The 25,258-nt window shown below is 36.3% G+C and overlaps 4 protein-coding genes across 4 annotated transcripts in view; all 4 read right to left on the reverse strand.

Annotated features, from left to right (window-relative positions):
• The window catches only part of LOC101304923 (adenylosuccinate synthetase 2, chloroplastic-like), a 14,011-nt gene extending 10,991 nt beyond the window's left edge, over positions 1-3,020 (reverse strand). The window contains exon 1 of the mRNA XM_004308692.1: positions 3,006-3,020. Coding sequence (XP_004308740.1) covers positions 3,006-3,020 — 15 coding nt within the window. The remainder of the gene's footprint in view (positions 1-3,005) is intronic.
• Positions 3,021-4,286: 1,266 nt separating this feature from the next.
• Positions 4,287-8,098, reverse strand: LOC101305225 (ent-kaurenoic acid oxidase 1-like). The gene is made up of 8 exons (XM_004308693.1): positions 7,857-8,098; positions 6,090-6,567; positions 5,732-5,998; positions 5,165-5,254; positions 5,008-5,086; positions 4,684-4,790; positions 4,469-4,590; positions 4,287-4,383 (listed from the first exon to the last, which is right to left on the reverse strand). The coding sequence occupies exons 1-8, from the start codon at positions 8,096-8,098 to the stop codon at positions 4,287-4,289; spliced, it is 1,482 nt and encodes a 493-aa protein (XP_004308741.1).
• A 100-nt stretch (positions 8,099-8,198) lies between these two features.
• On the reverse strand, positions 8,199-12,765 carry LOC101305520 (ent-kaurenoic acid oxidase 1-like). The gene is made up of 9 exons (XM_004308694.1): positions 12,491-12,765; positions 11,197-11,674; positions 10,857-11,123; positions 10,425-10,514; positions 10,271-10,349; positions 10,039-10,145; positions 9,820-9,941; positions 9,594-9,728; positions 8,199-8,202 (listed from the first exon to the last, which is right to left on the reverse strand). Exons 1-9 carry the CDS (start codon positions 12,763-12,765, stop codon positions 8,199-8,201), a joined length of 1,557 nt encoding a protein of 518 aa, XP_004308742.1.
• A 3,979-nt stretch (positions 12,766-16,744) lies between these two features.
• On the reverse strand, positions 16,745-20,943 carry LOC101296899 (ent-kaurenoic acid oxidase 1-like). The gene is made up of 8 exons (XM_004307264.1): positions 20,669-20,943; positions 18,662-19,139; positions 18,325-18,591; positions 17,878-17,967; positions 17,705-17,783; positions 17,474-17,580; positions 17,255-17,376; positions 16,745-17,159 (listed from the first exon to the last, which is right to left on the reverse strand). Exons 1-8 carry the CDS (start codon positions 20,941-20,943, stop codon positions 17,066-17,068), a joined length of 1,512 nt encoding a protein of 503 aa, XP_004307312.1. The 3' UTR covers positions 16,745-17,065.
• Positions 20,944-25,258: the final 4,315 nt, after the last annotated feature.

A 25,258-nucleotide genomic window follows, 5' to 3' on the forward strand; every position in this document is an offset into this window, starting at 1 on the left:
AACTGTTCATAGTAAATTGGGATTCTCAAGAAACTACAATAATAATGATCATCTGAGCTTCAATATGCATATAAAGAAAGCTGAAAAGGTGTGTTGAACTTTCAACATGCATCTGAGATTCCAACCAGCAGATAAACTGTAAGCTAAAACTGAAATCTTTCAAGTTCACTCAACTTCCAAAACACTTGATCCTACTAATCACACACTAAATTGAGAGCAGAACCACGGTTCGCAGTACACACAGTTTTCAATCAATCTTAATTACAGAGTACAGAATAAACATCAAACCCATATTGAATCCAAGCTATAAATACTTTCAAGTGAACAAATTCGAGTTCAATACACCCAGTTCAGATTTTGACCAAGAACAATAAATCCCAAAAACAAAGCAATTCAGACACTGAAACAAACAGGGGAAAAATCACATTACAATAAACTAACGGTTAAAAAAAATCACACCCAAAACAGGACCAACAAGAACACAAAAACTAAAAACACTACCAAACACGAAAGACTCAAATCAATATTACAATCCTCTTCTCCTGGAGGTTACAAAACATAACCAATTTGATAATACTCAGAACAATCAATACAAAACAGGGTAAGCCACAACACTCAATACTAACATCAATACTAAAAAAACGCAGAAGTAAAAATTCACACAAAAAATTACAAAAAGTAAACGCAACATATAATTTATGACGAAATTTCTTTTACTCCAATAAACTATAGATAGATGAGTTCAGTAAACATTACCAATATACCACACATGATTCTGTTAATCCAACCTAAATCCTAACCCACCACAGCCACCATTACCAATTCACAACACATGAAAGCCCTTAACATGCAGTAAAGAGAGAGCTTAAACCCTAATGAGTAAAGAGAGTACATTTTGGGCAGTAATGAGAGAGAATCAAGCAACCGAAGAGAGGAGGAGGAGAAGAAGAAGAAGAAGAAGAAGAAGAAAAAGGAGGCGGAAGGCTGCTGAGTGGGTTATGGAGACTGTTATGACGACTGTGATAGAGCCACTCACTCTTTTGTTTGCCCAAAACGCCCTTTTATGTATTAAAATCTGGTTTTCCTTTTAAAGACTATTTTTATTTTTTTGGAAAATAGTCCAAATACAGAAGATCATTTCTTAAATATGCTGGCTTGGGAATTTTGTCTTCAATGGGGCAACTGTGCCGCTCTCTACCACCAGTGGAGGAGATCACCAACTAAAGCCATACCCAAGAGGCTAACAAACCACATATACCACACATGCAAAATTGCAGATACTCAAAACTATTCCTTAGGTAAGCAGGAAACCTGAATCAATTGAAGTTCCAAAAACATTGGATCAGATTATACTTTCAAAACTGACCTGAACCGACCTTACACAAATCCAGCCCGTTAGATACTGCAAAAACCTTTGCCAAAAGATGATGGCGGTTAGTTTAGTTTAGAATTCCAAGCATCAATAATTCAAAATCCTCTCAATCCAAATAAAGAACCACATAGCCACTTCCTACTCCCCTACTCGACCTCATTGGAGCCCTAGAATTTCTCACCAGAGTTAATGACGTCAGTCACGCTCGTCCAAGCAATCTATATAAGTAGCTTGTTCCAGTTTACAAATTACACTTGGGAAGATTGTAATGTTTAACACAATGATAGTTGTTCTTATGGATATTATATAAGTAGCCTCGGATTTATCCTATAAAATAAAGGTTTTTTGAACAAAGGCGACTACCTTGTAAGAGATTTTATGTGATATATAAATATATTTAAACTATTTAATTTCTATTTGAAGAATAATGCTGATATAATGCTAGCTAAAATAGAGAGTATTGATACAGCAACATTTCTAAAGTGGCTAGCCAAACTGACATTTTAGCTAATTTAACTAAAATTTAACTTAAAAATAGCTAGCATTGCTAAAGATGCTCTTATCTAGCTAATGAATTGCATTTGGGAAGATTGTAATGTTGGACACGATGATGGTTATTCTTATGGATATTGTACAAATAGCCCAAGATTTATCCTAGAAGAGAAAAGTTTTTTAAACAAGTACGACTACATATTAAAGATGTTAGATGTGACATGCTTAAGCGTATTCAAATTGTAAGTTTACTGTCTCTCTCTTTTTTCAAGTGTTATTTACATATTATTTCTATCCTTAATTACTGTTTACATTTTATTTCATCTCACACCTTTTAGGAGGCAGTTAGACACTGTAAGACTCTACAGAATGAGTTTCCAAATATCAGAGATCTAGTTCAATCATTCTGTCACAATTTGATTCAGCGGTTTCAAGATGACCCATTATTTCTTGACATTGTGAAGCATTGCATCGACTATATGGTTAGATTGTCACGATTAGTACGAGTTAGTATGCAACTGAAATTGTGAAAAGACTTGCGGAAAACAATTTAGCTTTTCGTGGAGATAGTGAAAAGCTATATGAGGTGAATAATGGTCTTTTCTTACAGATGATAGAACTGTTTGCTGAAGTTGATCCGAGTATAAAAAAACATGTTGGACGTATTAATAAAGGTGAGGTTTAGTATCATTATTTGAGTCACAAAATTCAAAATGAAATTATTCAATTGTTGACAGGTGAGGTGAAAAGCTCAATTATCAATAGAATCGAAAAAGCCAAATATTTTTCAGTTATTCTTGACTGTACTCCAAATGCAAGTAATGAGAAACATATGTCTCTTGTATTAAGAAATGTCAATGTTTCGGCTACTCCAGTTGTTGATTAGTGTGGAAGGGAGTCACAAATCCAGTTGTGGTCACTTGGTGAGTATTTGTGTTTCCAAAAATGCAGCAAATGATCTTGGGTTTGTATGATTTTTGAGATCGAGAAGCATGTTTTCCTGAATCTATGAATCCATGCATTCTACCTTTTTTTCTTTTTGTCTTTTTTAAGCAAATGCGGGCATATAACACATTGTATTAATAGTCGCATCTAGAATGACACCGATACAGACCCTAACAAATTGAGGTGATTCACATACCATTACATTGTACATTGTCGTTCATCGACGATGAGCCTAGCAAGCTATAATCTAGCCCTACATAGAAATAATTTTGCATGAAAACTTCCGTCGCCAAAGCGCTCAATTGCGGCACGACAATAAGTGTTCACTATCTAGATGTAAAAGAAACATCACAATCTGTACGCTTCAAGATCCTACCTAGAGTTCCTAAAAAAATTAGGAAATTATTGTAATTAGACAAACGCTAAATACCTAGTGGTTGGGCCAAGAGCAAGCCCTAGCCTAACATAGTAGGCCCAAGATCTCGATGGAAACCCGCAACTTCAGGACACAAACAAGGTGACCCTGGCCTAACCTATCAACTCCATATGCCATGTCGTTCTAGAAGCCGCCGTTGGACTTCACACCGACCGACTACACCCTGTGACGCAACAATCTACTGCATAACGATTTGACTCCGCTATAACATACACCACCCGCCTCACACCACAGCCCACGTTGCTGGTCCAAGTCCTTGCTAAAGCACAATCACAGCACCTATCGGAGATAAGCCAGAAACCAAGCCTTCAAAGGGCGACCTGGATCACGACCACCATGGAGGACTCTTGAAACCGCTTGGATTACAAGACCCGTCCGGCGGCAGACCTCAAAAGGCGGCGTGGCCAGGGCCAAGACCGATTGAGATCCACCGGACGAGTTTGAGTGGTGAATCGGGAAGAAGTTTGTCTAGGGTTTTTTGTGCGGCACCCTCTCTCTTTTGATTGGAAGTCTCATGAATCCATTCTACCTTGGTTCTTGCCAATATCTAAATACTCGATCCATGTCTTTTGAGGAAGAGAATAAGCGTTGTGTTCACAAATGCTAAAAGTTTCTCCTTCAAATGAGGGGCACATAACACGTACACTCAAAAACTATGAAACATTGGTAGGTGGTAGGAAGGATTAAGCGCAATTCCAACAGATTTATTACTTGAAAAATGTCTTGATTACACGCAACATTATAACAAACAAACAATTCTTACATAGCTCTTCTTCTAGCTTGATTTGCATCCTCAATCGGCTTTCCTTGCCGGAAACTAACACCTTGATCACTAAAGCTAAACCGCTAATTCAAACTTACTGCCCCACCCTGTTGGAAGCATTACTTGGCCATCGCTACTAGTATGCTAACAAAGGGCATGCAGATATCCAAGTTCAAAGCTTGCAAGCAAAAACATAGAACATAATATGAGGTAGTCGAAACTGCTACATTTTAAGACCTATATGTTGGAATTGCCATTTATTTGCCCCCTTATGCATGTCAACGGGCACATTTCTTGATTCTTCCCAAGCAATTGTCTTTTGGCCTAGGATGAGGCAAGTGCATCATTGGGCACTTAGGATCAACTCGCTCCAGCCTAAATGACCAATTTAAGATTACAGTTAATAAGAAAACATTACAATCTTGGCAGTGGAGAGAAATGGTTGCAAGGTGACTCTTACTCATAATCAAGAAGAAAGTGGTGAAGGAAAACAGCAATTTCCAGCTTAGCAAGATCATTTCCCGGGCACAGCCTGCTTCCAGCTCCGAAGGGAAGAAATGTTGCTGGTTTGGGTGTATAGTTCTATGCCAGCCAAAGCGGTTAAACATATATATCAGACCTACGACATCAATGACTATATGATTGCCATAATCATCAATATTAAAAGTGACTTACATCCCATCTTGAAGGGTTAAATTCATTTGGATTTGGATATATTTCAGAATCCCAGTGAATTTCTCTAAACCAGGTCAACGCTTTCCATCCCTTTGGAATGATATAACCTGAAATTAATACCATCAAGTTAGGTTTTATGATATGACTGGGTGCCTCAATATTTTGTCCAAAATGCACTGGTACTAGAAAAAAAATATGAATCCTAAAGTCTGTGTGTGACAGGGAGAATCAGTTAATATGATGAAGAGAGTACATTTCCCATGAATCTGAGGAGTCAGGACTCATGTGCAATAGAGATGTGTAAATAAGAAATTCTTAACTAACCATTTATGTTGACATCCATTTTTGCCTCTCGAAACACCATAAGTGAGAATGAATTGTACCGAAGAGTTTCATCGATGACCTATGAGTTTGAAATGATTAGTTGGAATCACTTGGTCGAGGCTGAATATAAACAAAATTGAAGTCACTTTAAAGTTACCTTGGAAAGATATTCCATTTCTCGATATTCCTGAAGTGTCAAACCCTTCTGAGTTGGTGGCCTCCTCTCTAAAATCTCTTCTTGCTCTGCCTGCAGTTAGAAATGATTATGAATGTCAACTTGTTAGCTTTCAGTACCCACCAAATCAAAAGATATTAAACACAATTTTGATAGCCCAAATCAGTTGTTTACGTAGCCAACAAGTGTACTATATTTATTGCAAATGATGAACTCAATCCAAATGGAGCTCTCTTTGGAAAAAAAAAACAAATATCCAAATGGAGCCCCAAAGCAGGACATAGTATACACAGAGAAACAAACATCCATACTCTACCAATGTACAAATTAAGAATCGCATATTAGGATGTACAATTCAGTGTTGTTGTCTGACTTTCCCTCGTTAGATAGGCTTTAAAATTTCATAAATATGACAATATTTCAATGTGGATAAAGTATGGATGCAATTCATGCAATCAATCAGAACATAATAACACACATTAAAAAAAAAAGAAAGAAAAAAAAAAAGAAGACCGGGATTGACTTTCCAAAACTTCTAAACTCAAGTACCTTGGCTTTCTGGAATACTTTCGGGTGTTCTTGTAACAAAACTGTCGCCCACATCATGGTATGGCCAGAAGACTCATGGCCAGCATTCAAGTACATTACCAGAATGTCAATGATTTCTTCATCTGTAAGTTTCCTTCCATCTTCGTCTTGAACATCCACCAGAGCATCCATCATATCTTTCTTCTTTGTGAAGAAATTGCCGGCCTTCTTTTGAGCTCTGCGTTCATCTACAATAGACTGAAAAGTAGCAACAAGATTCCTCCGAGCCTGTGATGAAAATGAATCAAGTGAGTGCTGACACAATAAAATAACTTAATTTATTGAATATCAGAAGACTTCAACTAAATTGTCTTGTCACCTTAAGTGCCTTATGATAAGCGAATCCCGGGAAATTGATTGCCATGGCTCTAACTCCATAGTTGAGGTTTGTATATTCCTTCTCTAGAGCTTCCATCACAGACTCACTCTCTGTGCTAAGAAAGATATACATAATAATTTTGAAAGTAATCTTTCTGAGTTGAGTTAAAAACTCCATCTGTCCCATGGTGGCCAACTTTTCCAGAGAAGAGATAACAATCTCCTCAATATATGGTATGTACATAGACAAAGCTTCATGACCGTTAATCGGAGCTGCTGTTAGCCTTCTCAGACGCTTGTGCTCTTCAAAAGGTATGGAAACGAAAGATTTCTTTCCAATAAGTTCAACAGTGGCAGCAGGCCAACCAGGCTGAAATGCATCATCATCTGTCAAAACTCTTTTGCATGTTTCTGGCGCTGTACAAATTACACTGGGACTCCCAAACATGAAAGCCTTGTAGATTCCAGTTTTTCCAAATCTGCATAGTGTGTTGTTTTGAAAATGTAAATAAACTAATAAGTAGGCTAAATTGCAAATTTTAGACATAGCGTTGTAGATCAAACCCACTTAAAATGATCTGAAGTTAAATGAATATTAATCAAAACATTATTCGTCAGAATATTAATCAAAACATTATTCGTCTATCTGATTTAGTTACCGATGGTCCAAATGACTAAAGTAAGGCTAACAAAACAAAACCAAACTCACTGGCATTATTGAAAGGAATGGTACTAACTCTGTTTCTGGCCATATGCACTTTGTTTACTCAATTACCGTGAGGAACTACTACATAGCATGAAAGAGATAAATGTCTTCCATTTCATCTATGTAGCATTGTGACAACATGTAAAGCCACAACAGCAACTTACATGATCTTTAGGCATTCTTTGAAACTGGAAACAGATTAAGCATATAGAGTTTCTGACGAATTCATATCAGGTTTTGGACCAAAAGAAGATCATTACTGACTGTGACCATCTTCCATCTACTATATAGTGATTTGACATATATTTAAGTAGATCACTCATTCACTCCTCCACATATGGAGGCAACAGACTTCATGAGAAGGCTTGATAAACTCCTATGTATCATAAACAACATTACTCCCTATATATCAACAACATTACTAATGACTTGCATACCGATAAACTCTTACCCTCATCTTTAAGCGTTCTTTGCAAACCATATATTATTTCTGAAGTTTGTAATTATCCCCAAATTTCATATAACCTTTTGGTTTCATCTGTGATGAGTCCAGCTTTGCAAGCTGTGGGTCTTTCTGAGCATATGATCCCATTAAGGTGGATCAGGACAGCTAAGTTGAAGAATCTTTATGTGCTAGTTTCATAACCAGAAAAGGTTTTGTAAGAGATTGTAAGTATTTTCATGAGATTTTGTGTTGGCACTCGGCAAACTGTGTGTCAGAGCTCTCATTCACAAGTGTCAAGCATGCATAGATGTGACAGTGAAAATGACAGAAAGGGCAATTATGCTAGATAAACCCCAAAACTTCTAATCACTGGCTATCCCCTACAAGTGTTGTCCATGCATATAACATAAGAGCGGTTATGGTTATGTACCTATGGAAACATGACAGGCAAAATGATATAAACGGCCATTTCTACTTTAAAATTACCAAAATACATTGTTCATCGTTTGCATCAGTCACTGAACACTTGATCAATCAAAAGAAAGGAGCAAAAAACAAGAACATGGCGATCTGTAGCAATTGATGCAGTACTAGAGAGAAAGGTGGTAACTATTTACCTGGAAACGAAGGAGTCGATGAAGGATTCAGGATCAGAGGACTTGTAGGCTTTGAGGAATGACCACATGTTGCCAATGAAAGGCAAGCCTAAGTCACCAGGAGGGAGACAGTGCTTCTTTACCCCCAACGGGGTTTCGTAAAGCCACCGGTTTACGTTCATCAGAAGCCACTTCAGGGTCACAAAGACACCAACAAAGCTAGTACTGCACAAAACAACCATCCACATTGAACCCAACTCCATTGATCCCTTCACCACTAAAGACAATTCTATGCCTTCACTCTGAGTTGACAGAGCTGCAGAGTAGTACTGAACCTTTGTCAGCTCCTCACTTTGTTACCACTCAACTGGAAGAAAGAAAAAACCAGTCACAAACACTCAAATATATGTTACTTCTGTTCTGTGTTTGCACCTATTTATATATGCAGTGAGAGAAGTTAGCTGTTTTGGTGAAACTTTGTAATTCCAGGAAGACCCTTTGCTACAGAGGACCATGACACGAATAAAATGCTCGTGTTTGGGTAGACTTCTGACAACACCATTCATGCTTTCTTATGTAACGCTCTGTTTCTTTGTTAATCCCTGTTGTTATTTCCATACATATTGACACCATTCATGATTAACAAGAGCCATAACTGACAGAAAAATCCAGAACAATGCATTACATTTTAAGCAAGATAGGATGGATGAAGGTATAAGAAGATAAATATGAGCGTTACTAAGGTAATTGTGTGGAAATGAAACAAACAGCTAGCATGCAAGAACAACCAACCAAAAACCAAACTTCCTTCTTGATATAATGATATGTGTAATTAATTCGTCCTTTGCATATTTGACACAACCATATATAGCTTCTGTTGAAGCTTCTGAGCTCACTCTGTTGTACCATTCAATGCCCTGCAATGAAATACATAGAATACTGGGTTGGATGCCTGGATTGGTTAACTATAAGTAACTGGTAACACACAAGCAGGACTTTGGGAAATGACAAATTCCAAAGGGAAGTAGTCAGAAACATTCAAGTCATTGGCTTGTTTATAGATTTACTTAAATCCATACACATGAACTTTGTCATGAGAATCGAGTGGAACATCAGTTTCCAAGCTCCAATTAGTACCTCAATTTCTAGGACCTGAGACTGTTAATCAATTTCAAACTTTCTTTTGACATGTATTAATTCCAAAGAAGCTAGCAATAACAAGCATCTGCAGGACTGCAGAGAGAGGAAGATGATTTTGGGTGAAGCAGTGAAGTTTATTTACTAGTCATGCCGTGACAGGTTCCTTTCCGATGTTACCAGCATTATCAGTGTTCCCATTCTACTAAAAGGATATACAAAGGAATCTAGTAAGCAGTTCATTTCTTAATCTCAACTTAGACATTGTAATAATATTGATTCCAGGCTAGGCAAAAATTTTGAGTTGAAAATAATAAGTAAACAAGCAGCCGTTTTGTAAAAGCTAAGACAGCGGAAAACTATTTATTTATTGAGATAACATGCCTGCAAATGCACATTACTACCAGCTCTTATGGAGCAGGCTAAGCATGCTAGGCCTCTGTTTCTGCTAAACTTAATAACATCTTTAACTACTAAAATTTATGATTGCCGAAAAGATAATAAGCTCCTGATTTGCTAACAAATGGGCAGAGATGCAATTCAAAGCTTACGGAGCAAAAGGAAAAATACTGTGGTTTATCACATATTATTTGTAAACTAAACTTATAAGTTATGGAATACCAAGAGCAATCCTTCTCTGTACTTGCTTCTCTAATTTCCTCTGATGTAGTTTTCCTGACTCTTGCCAAGCAATTGTCTTTTGGCCTCAGATGTGGCAAGTACCTCAGTGGGCACTCAGGATTAACCCGTTCTAGCCTGCAGCAAAAATTTAATACAGAAGATTAGAAACCAAAGGAAACTTTTACAATTCTGATTATGGGGAGGAAATGGTTACAAGATGAATTACTTGTAGTTAAGCAGAAAATGGTGAAGGAAAATTCCAACTTCCATCTGGGCAAGATCATTTCCGGGGCACAGCCTGCTTCCAGCTCCAAAGGGCATAAAAGTTGCTGGTTTTGGTGTATAATTCTGTGCCAGCAAAAGCAACTAAACATGAATATCAAATCCAAGATGTGTATTACTTATTTTAGTTATCATATTATCAATAACTTCAAAAACTACTTACTTTCCATCTATCAGGCTTGAATTCCAATGGATTTTCATATATTCCAGAATCCAAGTGAACACTCCGGAACCAAGTCAAAACTTTCCATCCTTTGGGAATGATGTAACCTGGTATTGAAGCCATTAAGCAAATTAAATATTTCGTTCGAATGCAAATGTGCAATAGTAGTTCATGAGAGAGAAAATGTATCCAAGATCGGATTCGTATATAAGAAATAAAATATTAAACTGACCGTTCACATTGACGTCTTTTTTTGCCTCTCGAAAAACGAAAGATGAGAAAGATACCACACAAAGAGTTTCATCAATCACCTGTACAGTTTATAAGGATTAGTTGAATCCATTGGTAGTCTCAATAAAAGAGAAAGGGAATTCACTTTTATGTACATGGGAAAGGTACTCCATTTCTCGGTATTCCTTAAGGTTCAATCCATTCTGTGTTGGTGGCCTCCTCTTCAAGATTGCTTCTTGCTCTGCCTGCAGTTGGGTAAGCAAGATTAGGAAGTGGAATAATTCAAACTTCAGGATCAATGGAGAAATTTTTTAACTATCACTAGTTCAAGTGAGTAAATCCATTTTCACTAAATCTAATGAAACAAAATGAGTGAAGCCAGTGAAGCCTGTGAAACTTTTTAAACAAAACATAATATAACCATATATACACACAGACAAAATATCAAATGAGCCCTGGAGTTCCACACATGTGGACTGAATGGTTCAAGTATGGATGCAAAATAAAGTCAACATGCAGAGAAAATAACTTGTCAGGATAGAAGTCCAGAAGATTCTGGAAGAAAAAAAAAGGGTGAATTCAAGTACCTTGGCTTTCTGGAAATATTCTGGGTGTTGTTGCAGATAAGTAGTAGCCCACATTATGGTATGGCCAGAAGATTCATGACCGGCATTCAAGTACATGACCAGAATATCTATGATGTCCTCATCAGTAAGCTTATTTCCTTCTTCATCCTCAACTTCCAGTAGAGAATCCATCATATCTTTCTTCTTTTTCAAGAAATTCCCGGCCTTCTTTTGAGCTCTTCGTTCGTTCACAATAGATTGAAAAATCACAGCTAGGTTTTTCCGAGCCTGAAATTTAATGATGAAGTTAAAAAGGATACCATGGAGTAATAAAATTAGAATCAACCTGTTAGTCCCCTACCTTAAGTGCCTTATGGTACGCAAATCCGGGAATGTTGATTGCCATGGCTCTAACTCCATAGTTAAGTGTTGTATATTGCCTCTCTAGAGCCTCCAGTACAGGCTCACTCTCTGAGCTGAGGAAGATATACATAATAATTCTAAAAGTAAGCTTCCTGACATGAATCAAAAACTCTATCTCTCCCATGGTGGACCATTTTTCCAAAGATGATACAACAAGCTCTTCGATATACTTCATGTACACAGAGAACGCTTCATGACCATTGATCGGAGCTGCTGTTAATTTTCTCAGACGCTTGTGCTCTTCGTAAGAGATGCCAACGAATGATTTCCTTCCCATCAGTTCCACAGTGGAAACAGGCCACCCCGGCTTAAATGCATCATCATCTGTCAACACTCTTTTACATGTTTTTGGCACTGTACAAATGATACTGGGATTCCCAAACATGTAGGCCTTGTAGATTCCAGTTTTACCAAATCTGCATTGTTCAATGACGGGAATATATTAGATTAAAATGAGTCAATACAACAACCTACTTTCGAATATGAGAGATCAAACATCAACTAAAGGTGACTACAGAAGTGGGGCATAAAGAAAGCAGGCCATGATTACATCAATTATAGTGGTAGTCAGCACATATTCAACCTATTATCTACACATTTCCACTAATGAAAAACACAAACTGATATTTGAGTTTTCTATATATTCTTCATTGCATTTGCACAGAAAAACAGAAGAATATGAAAAGTGGAACTAAAGTCTACAGAGAATAACTAATTGCATGCTGTGTTATCAAAATAGTTGGCCAAAGAACCCAGCACGTTGAAAACTTAATTGCCAAGGTTGCAACTTGACTTCCATTTCCCTAAAGTTAGTGTTTTTGGTGGAATTTGTATAATGCAAGAAACAAAAAGAGGCACAGTGAAAAATTGGCTTGAGAATTCTATGACCAAATGACAAACATGGATATCATTAATAGGAATTAGAATCCTCGGACAAAGCGAGGTTAATGAATGAAATTTACAAAATGGCCAACTCGGCCTCACTGAATCATTTTGGCTTTTTTACACTTCTGTACACCAGAGAAACCAACATTGTTGGATATTTTCACATGTAAAGGACAAAACAGAAGTGCACACGCACAAACAAATTCCAAATTTACAAAAATATTCCGATATTTTTATTAATAGTAAAAGGGTAATGCTATTCACACTCTTGTACATTATAAAAAATAAAAAATAAAATAAAAAATAAAACATAATGGCATAAAATTAAGCCAAGAGTAGTAATATACCTGGAAACGAAGGAGTTGATGAAGGAATCAGGGTTCCCAGACTTGAAGGCTCTGAGGAAAGACCAAATATTTCCGATGAAAGGCAAGCCCATGTCACCAGGTGGGAGGCAGTACTGTTTCGCCCCCAACTTGGTTTCATAAAGCCACCAATTTGCATTCTCCTGGACCCATTTCAGGGCCAGCAAAACACCCAAAAAGCTTGCAGTACTCAAAATTACAGTCCACACAGAGCCCAAGTTAGCAAACACCAACCCCACTACTCCCAAAAGCACCATGATTGTGTTCTGTGATCACTCTCAGAAAACTGAAAATGATTATAATTAAGAAAGAAACTCAGACACCTTCTGAATATCTCTACCTCTGTCTGGTTCTATCAGTTTGCCACTTATATATATACCTAGTAGATGTTCCCAGAGAGATGACATAGATTGAAAAAACTACAAAGATGGTAGAAATATAACAGTCATTGTAAGCCTTTAATTTGTCATTACCATATTAGAAAAATGTAATAGGCTGGGATTTTGTGTTCAATATCAAAAGGGGAAGGAAAATGAATGCTGGTATAACGGGGTTTTGCAGAATTGTAACGTTCTATTCATTGTCTGGTGTTAAGATGAGAAAAGAAGTCACAGTATCTAATATACCAGCCCAATAGATGTGGTCCAGGTCCATAACAGCATACAAAGATAAGAAGATCAAAATCAATTTGCAGAATAACATTTTTCATATATCAGTAGCTATATTTGTATTATCTCTGAACTTCATCTTCTTCATTGCAATGTTAGGAATTCAATTCTGCCATTACCGCTTAGTTTTCAAGTTTTTGTACCTTGATCATGAAATTTAGCATCTGGTTCACATTTAGTTCAATGAATTGATGTGTTTTTGAATTTGGGCATGAGCATCCTTAAGTTACAAATTTCAAGGATAATGAGAATCTCCAGATCATTTTGAAGGAATTTGATGATGAAGGGTCTTCTGACGAGTAACTCTATTCAGACCACACATATATTTGGCGAAAATGATGAGGAAAAAATATGAGTATTTACTGAGGGAAAAAAAAGGTGATGATGGGTTTCCTAAATTATAACTTTATTCATACCTCCAAATCATGTATTAAGATTTCCAATTTTGATCCACCAAACTCAGTAATTATTCACACCTCTTTTATATACCTTAACTAACAACAAAAATGAGAAGAATCCATACGTTTTAAGCAAGATAAGATCAAAGTATGTATACAGAGAAAAATTTGAGTATTAATAAGGTACAATTGCGTGCAAAGATAACAAACCATGACAAAAAGGAAATAGAAAAAAATGAGCCACGACAAAAAAAAAAAAAANAAAAAAAAAAAAGGAATAAAAAGTTAGAGAGCAGCAGTAGTCAAAATAAAAGGGGAAGGAGAATGACCTCAACCAGCATGCACGAGAAACCAACCAAAAACCAAACTTCATTACTGATAAATGTGTAACTACATCTTGGCCAGTTCGCCCTTTGAACATTTGACACAACCATAGCTTCTGTTGAAGCTTCTTCACTCAGTTGTAGCATTCATTGCCTGCAATGAAATACATAAAACAATGGACAGGATTGGTCAACTATAATCAATTTTCAGTACTTTCTTTTACCATTTATTATAATTCCAAAGAAGCTAGCAATAATAAGCATTTGCAGAAAGTGGAAGATAATTTTGAGTGGAGTAGCATCCACTTCTATAACCTCCACAATCACCACAAATACTATTGTAAATTTAAGGGAGATATATAAAACAGTAATCTAACATGAGAAAAAGCAAATACAAAAATCACCTCTGCCTTGGTTTACAATCCTTTAGCATTCATGGATGCCAATAACTATTTCACCAGCATCTTCGCTCTATCAGCTGCATAGATTAAGAGTTGTCTGTGACCAATCTACAAAAGATTGAACGAGACAAAGACATACGCTTGACCTGCTCTAGTAACACCTGAAACTTACTGGTGCACTGGATGCACTATCCGAAGAGAGTATTGCAATTCGTAAACAGGTATCATGTAAGGCTTTACCATATCAGCATTTTCAAAAATCTCTTATCCTAGGATAAAAAGAATCCGCTCCTTATGTCTCTTGTTAATCACAAATATAATCAACCAGTACTCCAGTACTGTCAATTCTCAACCTCTTGTAGTCCTGTTACTATTGTTTTGATGGGTATATATATATATACTATCTCCTCTACCCTCTAAACATTTTCAGTCAATGAAGGAACAAAATTTAGCTGTAACACAGGGATCTTGGGTTCCTAAATATAAGCTGATCATAATCATTAGCTTTAATAGCCAATTAAAAGAATAAAAAATATAAAAAAAACAGAAATCCATTGCATACATACAAAAAATGCACCCATTACAAAAAACCAACACCCACCAACAAAATTACACCAAAAATTTCCCACTCAATACCAAAACCCAAAAGATAGAGACAGGAATGTTCATAACCAAAGAGCTTAGTATTGGGTAACGAGCAATAACAAAAACAACATCAACCAAATGTTCAGTTGTAAGAGCAGCAAAAGAACTCACTGTTTTTTCTTGTTGTTGTTGTTGTCGTCTTTGCAAATGAGCCTGACAAGTGTCAGGGAAACGACAACGTCGTGGAGGTTGGTGGGTTCGCCTGAGACGACGCTTTGGTCCATAGATTGCACTCCTCTTCGTTGCCTCTCTGGGAATGCACGGACAAAAAATTTTCGCGGGCAATTTAACTGTCGCTTGCTGAACGTTTGACCTAAGTCTGCTTGACATCCTATTAGGTAGCTAATTTTTTCACTCTTATCCGCATCTACATTTATATTTATGGTTTTGTTAGATAAATATTTTTTTGTTTTTTTCACCGTCCGAGTCTAACCTTTGTTATAGCTACTCTGACCAAGATGGACTCGGTCTCAGCTGTTTGGTTTTAAGACACTAACCGAAAATCAAACCTGAGTTGTCGGTTTCTTATTTCCTAAAATTAAAACCGATAAAAGTATATAAAAAGTGTTTTTATCGATTCGGTTCGGTGCTGTTTTAGTTACATTACCTACTTTGTTGCACCTGCTTTCAAAGCCAAAAATTTCAAAACAAAACACCCACCCCTTACCGGCAAGACACGTGCACACAAGTCCTATTAGAGGATGTATGGCATACAACATTGTACAACAGACAATCCCATACTTTTTGCACTTGACCAAAGAAACAGCAAAAAGAAAAATATCAATGTTGTAAACAACAAGTTCGATCAATATTTCAAATAAGTTACTTTAATAAGTTCAAACAAATGATTGAAAGGAAAATGAAAGCTAAAGTTTCATCACTCATTGGATGCTTCTAACATCCTTAACAAAAGAAAAGACCGCATGGGAGGGAATAGGTTAGACTTAAACAGTTGTTAAAGACCATAATCTTGTGTGTGGAAGACTGCCATAGGTAACCCATAATCAATAAAAAGATGACATCTAACGTAAAATTAAGTATTAACAATTAAATAAATATATGTCGGTTCAGTTCGGTTTAACCGGTTTTCTAGATGCACAAAACTGCAAACTGCCACCGCACTGCTCAATGGCCCAAGTCCATCCGGTTCTGGTTTCTTAGTTTTTCGGTTTTTTTTTATTTTTTTATTTCTCCAGTCAAGTAGTCATTTATCATGTCAAGACTTTAACAGTAAGAATTGACACTACAACCCAACTCCACCAATACAACCCAATTACACGCCAAAAATGACTTAAGTAATATACACTAAAAACTAAAAAAATAGTTCTCTTGGAGAAATCAGAGAGAGAGAGAGAGAGATAAAAATGGGAAAATGACTGATGATCTTATTCAAAGGTTGAATACAAACACACATGGATTGATTGAGTATGGAGGTTGGTTCGTTCTACTTTTTTAGTTATATTCTCATTCTGTACTCATATTCCTTTGTGTGAGTAGCTTGAGAGTTCGTTTTTAGTAAGTTTAGTGCACTAGTGCTATATGTAGAAAAATTATTTTTCTCACGGCCGCACAATGACAAGTTCTTTTGCCATGCTAGTAGCTTTGTTAACTAGCAAGTCTAGCAGTGTTCTCATTTCTACTAAAAAAAGTATAAAGGAAAGTTGGTATATTAGAAAGCAATTCATTTCTGGAGCTAAACTTGGGCATTATAATGATATTGTTTCCATGCCAGATTATAAAAAGTAAACAAGCAGCATCTTTGTGTAAGAGAGCACAGACCACAGCTGAAAACAACTAATTTCCAACAGCTTAATTTATTGAGAGATAACATTAACCATGGCTACAAGGCCTACAATACCCTGCTACCTGCCTTCAAATGCACATTACCACCAGCTCTTATAGAGCAGGGTGTGCATGCCAGAACTGTTCCTGCTAAAATTATAACCTATTTGACTACTAAAATTGACAAGGACACGATAAGCTCCTGATTTGTAACAGATGGTAGTTCAGAAGTAGCCAAAAAAAGGAGCTGTGGTTAATGACATATTATTTGTAAACTAAACTAACAAGTTATGGAATACCAAGAGCAATCCTTCTCTGTACGTGCTTCTCTAACTTCCTCTCATGTAGTTTTCCTGACTCTTGCCAAGCAATTGTCTTTTGGCCTCGGATGTGGCAAGTACCTCAGTGGGCACTCAGGATTAACCCGTTCTAGCCTGCAGCAAAAATTTAATACAGAAGATTAGAAACCAAAGGAAACTTTTACAATTCTGATTATGGTGAGGAAATGGTTACGTACAAGATGACTTACTTGTAGTTAAGCAGAAAATGGTGAAGGAAAATTCCAACTTCCATCTTGGCAAGATCATTTCCAGGGCACAGCCTGCTTCCAACTCCAAAGGGCATAAAAGTTGCTGGTTTTGGTGTATAATTCTGTGCCAGCAAAAGCAACTAAACATGAATATCAAATCCAAGATATGTATTACTTATTTTAGTTATCATATTGTCAATAAATTCATAAACTACTTACTTTCCATCTATCAGGCTTGAATTCCAATGGATTTTCATATATTCCAGAATCCAAGTGAACACTCCGGAACCAAGTCAAAACTTTCCACCCTTTGGGAATGATGTAACCTGGTATTGAAGCAATTAAGTAAATTAAATATTTTGTTCAAATGCAAATGTGCAATAGTAGTTCAGGAAAGAAAATATGTACCCTTAATTAGATGTATAATTAGAAAGAAAATATTAAACTGACCATTCACATTGACATCTTGTTTTGCCTCTCGAAAAACCATAAGTGAGAAAGATACAATACGAAGAGTTTCATCAATCACCTGTACAATTTAAAAGGATTAGTTGAATTTAAAAGGATTAGTTGAAATAACTTGATAATTTAAAAAAAAAGAGAAAGGGATGTCACTGGTGTACATCAGAAAGGTACTCCATTTCTCGGTATTCCTTAAGATTCAATCCTTTCTGTGTTGGAGGCCTCCTCTTCAAGATTGCTTCTTGCTCTGCCTGCAGTTGGCCAACCATGATTAGGAAGTGCAAGTGAGTAAATCCGGTTTCAATGAATCTACTGAAACAGAATAGGTCAAGCCAGTGGAACTTTTTTAACAGAACACAACATAAACATACACACAGACGGTAACAAGTTGGCTCTATAGTTTTTCTCATATGGACAGAACGATAAAAAGTATGGATACAAAATTAACATGTAGTGGAAGTACTGTAATGCACATGGTAGATAAATCTTTTATCCCCAAAAATTCAGGACAAGAAAGAAAAGAAAATAAAAAGGCAGAAGAAAAGAACTATCTTAACAGGATAGTATGCCCAGAAGATTCAAAAATAAAAAATTGCAATTTCAAGTACCTTTGCTTTCTGGAAATATTCTGGGTGTTTTTGCAGATAAGTGGTAGCCCACATTATGGTATGGCCAGAAGATTCATGACCAGCATTCAAGTACATGAGCAGAATATCTATGATGTCCTCATCAGTAAGTTTTTTTCCTTCTTCATCCTCAACTTCCAGTAGAGAATCCATCATATCATTTTTCTTTTTCAAGGAATTCCCAGACTTCTTTTGAGCTCTTCGATCATTCACAATTGATTGAAAAATAGCAACAAGCTTTTTCCGAGCCTGAAATTTAATGAAGTTAAAAAGGATGCAATGGCTTAGGAAAATAAGAATCAACTTGTTAGTCCCCAACCTTAAGTGCCTTATGGTACGCAAATCCGGGAATGTTGATTGCCAAAGCTCTAACTCCATAGTTAAGTACTGTATACTCCCTCTCTAGAGCCTCCATTACAGGCTCACTCTCTGAGCTGAGGAAAATATACATAATAATCGTAAAAGTAAGCTTCCTGACTTGAGTTAAAAACTCTACGTCTCCCATGGTGGCCCATTTTTCCAGAGATGTTACAACAATATCTTCGATATACTTCATGTACACAGACAATGCTTCGTGACCATTGACCGGAGCTGCTGTTAATTTTCTCAGACGCTTGTGCTCTTCGTATGAGATGCCAATGAATGATTTCCTTCCGATCAGTTCCACAGTGGAAACAGGCCACCCGGGCTTAAATGCGTCATCATCTGTCAAAACTCTTTTACATGTTTCTGGCACTGTGCAAATGATACTGGGAAACCCAAACATGTAGGCCTTGTAGATTCCCATTTTACCAAATCTGCAATGTTCAGCGATGTGATTTAGATTACTATGAACCATACAACAAATCTGCTTTCGATAATGCAATTTCACACATCAACTAAAGGTGACTAAAGAACTGGAGCACAAAGAAAGTTGGCCAAGATAGAGTGTGACCAAAACCGCATCAACTATAGTGGGCTGTAGTCAGCACTTGTTCAATCCATTGTCTATACATTTCCTCTAATGATAATCACCCAGATACTGTGTATTGTTTAACTCTTCCTATACATACACATATGTGTGTGTGTGTATTCTTCTTTGCATTTGCATAGAAACTCAAAGAAGAATATGAAAAGTACAACTAAAGTCTACAGAGAATAATTGCTATGCAGTCCAAGCAGTCGGCCAATTAACCCAGCATATTGAAAACTTTATTCGCAAAAGTGTCTAATGCCCTCTGCTCCTAAAACAATGTGATGTCATTATAAGATATGCCCACTAGAACTAGTTGAACTTGCTATCAGCTTTTGCACTACAAGACTAGGAACCTTTTCCATTTTGAAAGAAAAGGTCAAACTACTTTCAGGACAAAGAAAGTAGGAACCCTCCAAAGGAATATTGCATACCCTTTGTCCTTTGTGGGTGGAGGCCATTAACTGCTCAACACCCTAAAATATCAACAATATTATCAAACAAATAAAGAGAGATTCTCATCTCATCCAAGGATCTACTGTAGTCTTAAATAAAAAAACTTTAAAAAAAAAAAAATCTTTTTATTAAAACTCACCCTACGTATACGTATGTCAATAAAGTTTGAACTCATGATCTCAAAGTTATCAGTTAAACACCTTAACCAAATCTCAAAACTTTTCTAAAATGCAATTGTCGATTTTCAAAATATCATTCATATTCCCAAATCAATTTCAAATCAACACGAAACAACGAAGATAAACATTGCCCCATGAAGAAGTTCCTAAGTACCCCGAAAATTTATGGTTCAAATAGATGGCATTGGGGCTTCAAAACTGTACTCTTGGTGCAGTTTATATAATGTTAGAATAGAAAAATAGCACAGTGAAAAATTGCATGTGAAATTATAAAAATTTATGTGCAAATGACAAACATGGATATAAATAATAGGAATTAGAAATCCTCAGACTAAGCAAGGATAATGAATATGACAGTCAAAATGACAAAAATGGCCAACTCAGCCTCTCTGAAACTGTTTGAGCTGACGTTTCTCACTTTCTCACACTAGTGTACACCAGAGACACCAACACTATAGGATTTTTCCCATGTAAAGGACAAAACAGAAGTTTCACACACACAAACAAACTCGAATAACAAAAAATGGGATGATGCTATTCGCGCTCTCTTTTGATAAACTGAGAGTGTAAAGAACATCACATTTTCATTATCAAACAGAAAACTGGAAAATAGTCTTGCTCTTTGGTAACGTAAACTCGGGTTGTTCGAGAGAGAGGTTTCACTTTGTAATCTTTACTTTTTCTTTCGTATATGAAAAAAAAATAGAAAACTGGAAAATAGTGAATGGTAATATAATACCTGGAAACGAAGGAGTTGATGAAAGAATCAGGGTTGCCGGACTTGAAGGCTCGGAGGAAAGACCACATATTTCCGATGAAAGGCAAACCCAAGTCACCAGGTGGAAGAGAGTACTGTTTCTCCCCCAACTTGGTTTCATAGAGCCACCAATTTACATTCTCCAGGACCCATTTCAGGGCCAGCAACACACCCACAAAGCTTGAAGTTCCCAAAATTGCAGCCCACATAGAACCCAAGTTACCCAACACTAACCCCTCTACTCCCAAAAGCACCATGATTATGATTTGTGATCACACTCTCAAAGAACTTGAACTGGATTATATCAGAAAGAAAGAAACTCAGAGAGCTTCTGGATATCTATACCTCTGTCTGGTTTCTATCAGTTTGCCACTTATATATATATATACTCCTGGGAGATGGTCCTACAACAACAAAAATGGTATAAAATGATATGATAATAAGCCTCTGATTGGACATATATCTCAGAAAAAAGGAAAGGGGGGATGTGAAATGAATTGGTGATATAATGGGGTGTACCATTTTCACAATTTGAAATACGATAGAGACATAAAGCTGGCGCCTGGCCGGCAGTTTTTATCTAGCTATGAGTTAATCTGGAATTTAATACCCTGGATTTTTATCGTTTTATTCATTGTTTGATTCAAATATTTCTTATATTGGCCTGTCAATCAGTTTGATAGGGTGATATCACATCGTATTTGAAATTTGAACTGGGTAATGAAATTTACAACCATTAAGGAAAAAAATTAAATTCCAACTAAAGGTAATGATGACTATATTTATTCACAAAATCTTATATTTAGAAACTTATTGATAAAAACGGTGTTAGAAGTAGATGGAGGCAAAGATACATATTAGCTTACCTTAAGAAGAGCAGGACACAAAGAAACTATAACAAGAGATTTAGAATAAACGTAGAAACAAGAGCGTAGCTAGCCTAGGGCGACCCTTCCCAAAATTTTCAAAATCCTAAACTAGTCTTATTAATAACCTATGAACCTTAATGGAATGAAATGAGCTGATTGACCCAAGAAAAATAAAATACCTTCTTCTTGTTCTCAATATCCTTAATTAGTCTTAATAGTTAACACTACGCCAAAAAGTGCAACAAACGACTTTTTTCACACAATGGGCAGAATAGCAGGGTTATACATATTTCAAAAAATACTTCATACAACGTTTATAAATTGTTAGGTATTGTGTGGATAGTTTGAGATCATTCCAGATTTCTTTTCTAGAAACCATTACAACACTTTGGACAATATTATGTTGTGTTAATGAAGATAAAATTGAGGTACATTTCCCTTCTAAGTCGGCTCAAATTTGACTTAAAACTTGTTTTTATAACACAACATGGAAACAAATCAATGTTGTGTGATGGTGTAGATTTTCAATTATCACACAATACTTTTGCAAAACTGTTGTGTTATATATCTCTCATGCCAAGATGTGCATTTCTCATCTTCAAATTCGTCAAATTAGCTCTCACATCCTCTTAAAACCTAAATTTTTTGTGAAAAATATCTTGGAGATTTTGGTGCAACAACAGAAAACTCATACATATTGTGTGAGAGTACAGTGTTTTCGGCAGTCACACAATTGATTTTCATTTATTTGTTGATATATTTTCATGTCATGATCCCACTCTAACATTTGGCAAGATTACTTTAGGTTCTAATTCCAACAACAATCAACTAAGATGTATTGTGTGAGGCTATAAATTTTAAATATTTCACACAACGCGTTTTGATATCATGTTGTGTGTATCATAACCTCTAACTTCTAAAATATCCTAATATTTCCTATCGTGATCCCACAACAATTGTCTTTTATACTAATGTGGGATGTAAAACCAAAATCGTTGAATTTATGGTTGACCGAGTCGATTAATAACCAAACGTTACCGAAAATTTGTGAAATTTGTTACCGTCCTAAACTACATTATCATAGTCGTATCCAATGGTCGAATTTTTATAATCTTTATCTTAGACATCTAAATCACAATCAACATACTAATGAGGTATAACATGTTTACTATGTTACACATAATGTGGCATAGCATATGTAGTTCATTTTATATAAACGTATGTTTATCTAGAGAGACACGATTGAGAAAATGAAATTTTGAAAATCAAACCGTATAGACATGTTCACGATATTGAAGCATGACTATGATAGAAACATCATCAATTGTGATAGAAACGTCATCAATTTTTAGTATTATATGGCTGTCGATCGACGCGGTCAACTCTAATTACACTAACTTTCACTGTGGGGAGTCAAACCATTGGGATATAATTGACACAGACTTCTTATATGAGTTCATACACAATAGTACCATGAGTCTAGGAGTGTCAACAAAATCAAAAAAAATGTGTAATGATATTGTAGTTTGACATGTTTTCATGTAATTAGGATGGTCGATTTATGGTTGACTACGAGCTTTCGATATTTAGACAACTCTTATGTAGACAACTCTTGGTGTTTTTATGTATTGTGTGAGTGAAAACAAATGTTATTTTAAAGAGTGAGTTGTGTGAGTGAAAACAAAGGTTATTTTCAATTATCACACAATAATTTTACAAAACTGTTGTGTGATTCTCGACAAATATCATTGACATATGTCAAGGTCATTCCGCGTTGTTGTTGACGATATCATCGACATATGTCGACAACTACTAAGAAGCAACTCGGTATGTGTCGGTATTTGTTGATAATATTTGCTGAGAGTCACACAATGGTTTTTATCGTAGCTTTGTGTGTAAGTTGATCAGATAAGCTTCGTTTCGTCATTGTGTGATATGTTGATCAAACAACGATCGGATTAACAACAGTTTCGGCCTATATGACGACGCGGTTTCGTCGTTATATGATGTGTTTTTTGGTGTAGTGTTAGTTATCAAAATTTAATACAATTTATCTTAATTAGTCCACATTATGCTTAAACTTTGATGGGATGAAATAATATTTTACAAGAAGTAATTTTACAAGGATCATATAAGACACACGATGTGCATAAGGCTTGGACCAAGCTCATACTGTTTTAACAAAAGAAGATATGTTATTATTGTCGTCATATAGCCATAAATACCTAAACCAAAAAACAATGACCAATGAAAGTGAAATAACCCAATCCTCGTGCCAAAAATCAGGCCCAAAACCATCAATCTCAACCTAAAAGCGTAGGCTACGGATTCTACTACACCGCCATCTCGCAAGAACCACCCATGTTGTCATCCCATCGGCCACATCCCCGTCACCACCTACTAGAAATCTCTCCATGTATCCTAACATTGTCCTCATACCGCTAGAAAGAGATTTTACCCCTCTAAAACACGGCTCCAAAACACCCATACTAGCCCGGACATCTCCTATTCGATATAAGCATGATGGAAACCCACTGCACCGCCATCCACTTGCCACCATCAAGCAGCTACCCCTCCAGGCGATTTAATATCGATCTTGTGAAAGGTGACACCATCCTCGCTCCTCCACTTGCCACCTACCCCAGCTAAGCCTCAATGCTATTTGGTAAACGAAATCACCACCTTGTAACCTCCCTTTTGATTGTGTTTATTCCTAAAACATCCAACTCGGAAAAAAAGTCCTCTCTGGCCCATCCAATGACACTGCCCCTAGAGTGTGTCACATGATAAGTTTTTTATGTTATTGCCAACTGCAAAGGCAACTCTCAAAGGCTTGCTCTCTAGGTATTGCCAAAACTTGGTTCAGATCTACCCTATATTATTTTTGAATTAAAATTTGTTTAGTCTTTGTGGTTTGAAGTCGATATCTCTTCAGTCCTTTTAGTTTTATTTTAATCTGAATGGTCCTTAAAATCACGATTTTCCTTCTAGATAGTTATTCCGTTAATTTTCACCGGTAAAATGCTAATGTGGCCGTTAAAAATATTGTAATTTTTAATGGCCACGTTAGCAATCTAACAGGGCAAAATTGATGGAACGACTATTTAGAAGGAAAATTGTGACTTTAAGGACCATTCAGATTAAAATGAAACCATAACAGGGCAAAATTGACGGAAGGACTATTTAGAAGGAAAATTGTGACTTTAAGGACCATTCAGATTAAAATGAAACCATAAGGACTAAATAGATGTCGATTTCAAACCATAGGGCCTATACAGTATTTTACCCTTATTTTTTCTTTTGACAAACAATTGTATTATGACAAAAAGATGAGTATAATTTGTTTGCTTATAAATTTTAGCCCTCTTAAGTGAGATTTTTGGCTACAACGTAGCCTAGAAACTCAATAAAAATGTCTTTGTTAACAAACAAAACATGAAACAAGAACCAAAATGCGACGCTGCTAGGGAGAGGTTCGAGTCAATCAAGCACCCTTACTCACTTATTTAAACTATCTCTAGAACCATCATATGCAAATGTGGCCTCCCCAGATTAACTTCACTATGCTTAGAAGCCGCAACAACAAATCTCAGCTTCCTGTTCCAAGACTGCTTAGATAGTTTGCAAACCTTTAGACCACCAACACATGCATGCATGCAACCGTGGGTAGATTCTTACCGCCCTTTGGCCTCCAACACATTTC

This window comes from Fragaria vesca, linkage group LG7, assembly GCF_000184155.1.
Source record: "Fragaria vesca subsp. vesca linkage group LG7, FraVesHawaii_1.0, whole genome shotgun sequence".
NCBI lineage: Eukaryota > Viridiplantae > Streptophyta > Magnoliopsida > Rosales > Rosaceae > Fragaria > Fragaria vesca.

Bases quoted from the DNA above. Each gene is read 5' to 3' on its own strand.
- LOC101305520 (XM_004308694.1), bottom strand. From the start codon at position 12,765: ATGGTGCTTTTGGGAGTAGTGGGGTTGGTGTTTGCTAACTTGGGCTCT. The intron at 10,515-10,856 runs GTACTTGAATTC...ACCCAACTGCAG, and splicing joins AATATTTCCAGAAAGCCAAG to GCAGAGCAAGAAGCAATCTT. The intron at 10,350-10,424 runs GTACATAAAAGT...TAAACTGTACAG, and splicing joins AAATGGAGTACCTTTCCCAT to GTGATTGATGAAACTCTTTG.
- LOC101296899 (XM_004307264.1), bottom strand. From the start codon at position 20,943: ATGGTGCTTTTGGGAGTAGAGGGGTTAGTGTTGGGTAACTTGGGTTCT. The intron at 18,592-18,661 runs GTTGGGGACTAA...ATTAAATTTCAG, and splicing joins CGTACCATAAGGCACTTAAG to GCTCGGAAAAAGCTTGTTGC. The intron at 17,784-17,877 runs GTACACCAGTGA...TAAATTGTACAG, and splicing joins AAATGGAGTACCTTTCTGAT to GTGATTGATGAAACTCTTCG.
- LOC101305225 (XM_004308693.1), bottom strand. From the start codon at position 8,098: ATGGAGTTGGGTTCAATGTGGATGGTTGTTTTGTGCAGTACTAGCTTT. The intron at 5,999-6,089 runs GTGACAAGACAA...TTTTCATCACAG, and splicing joins CTTATCATAAGGCACTTAAG to GCTCGGAGGAATCTTGTTGC. The intron at 4,384-4,468 runs GTAAGAGTCACC...TTGGTCATTTAG, and splicing joins CACTTTCTTCTTGATTATGA to GCTGGAGCGAGTTGATCCTA.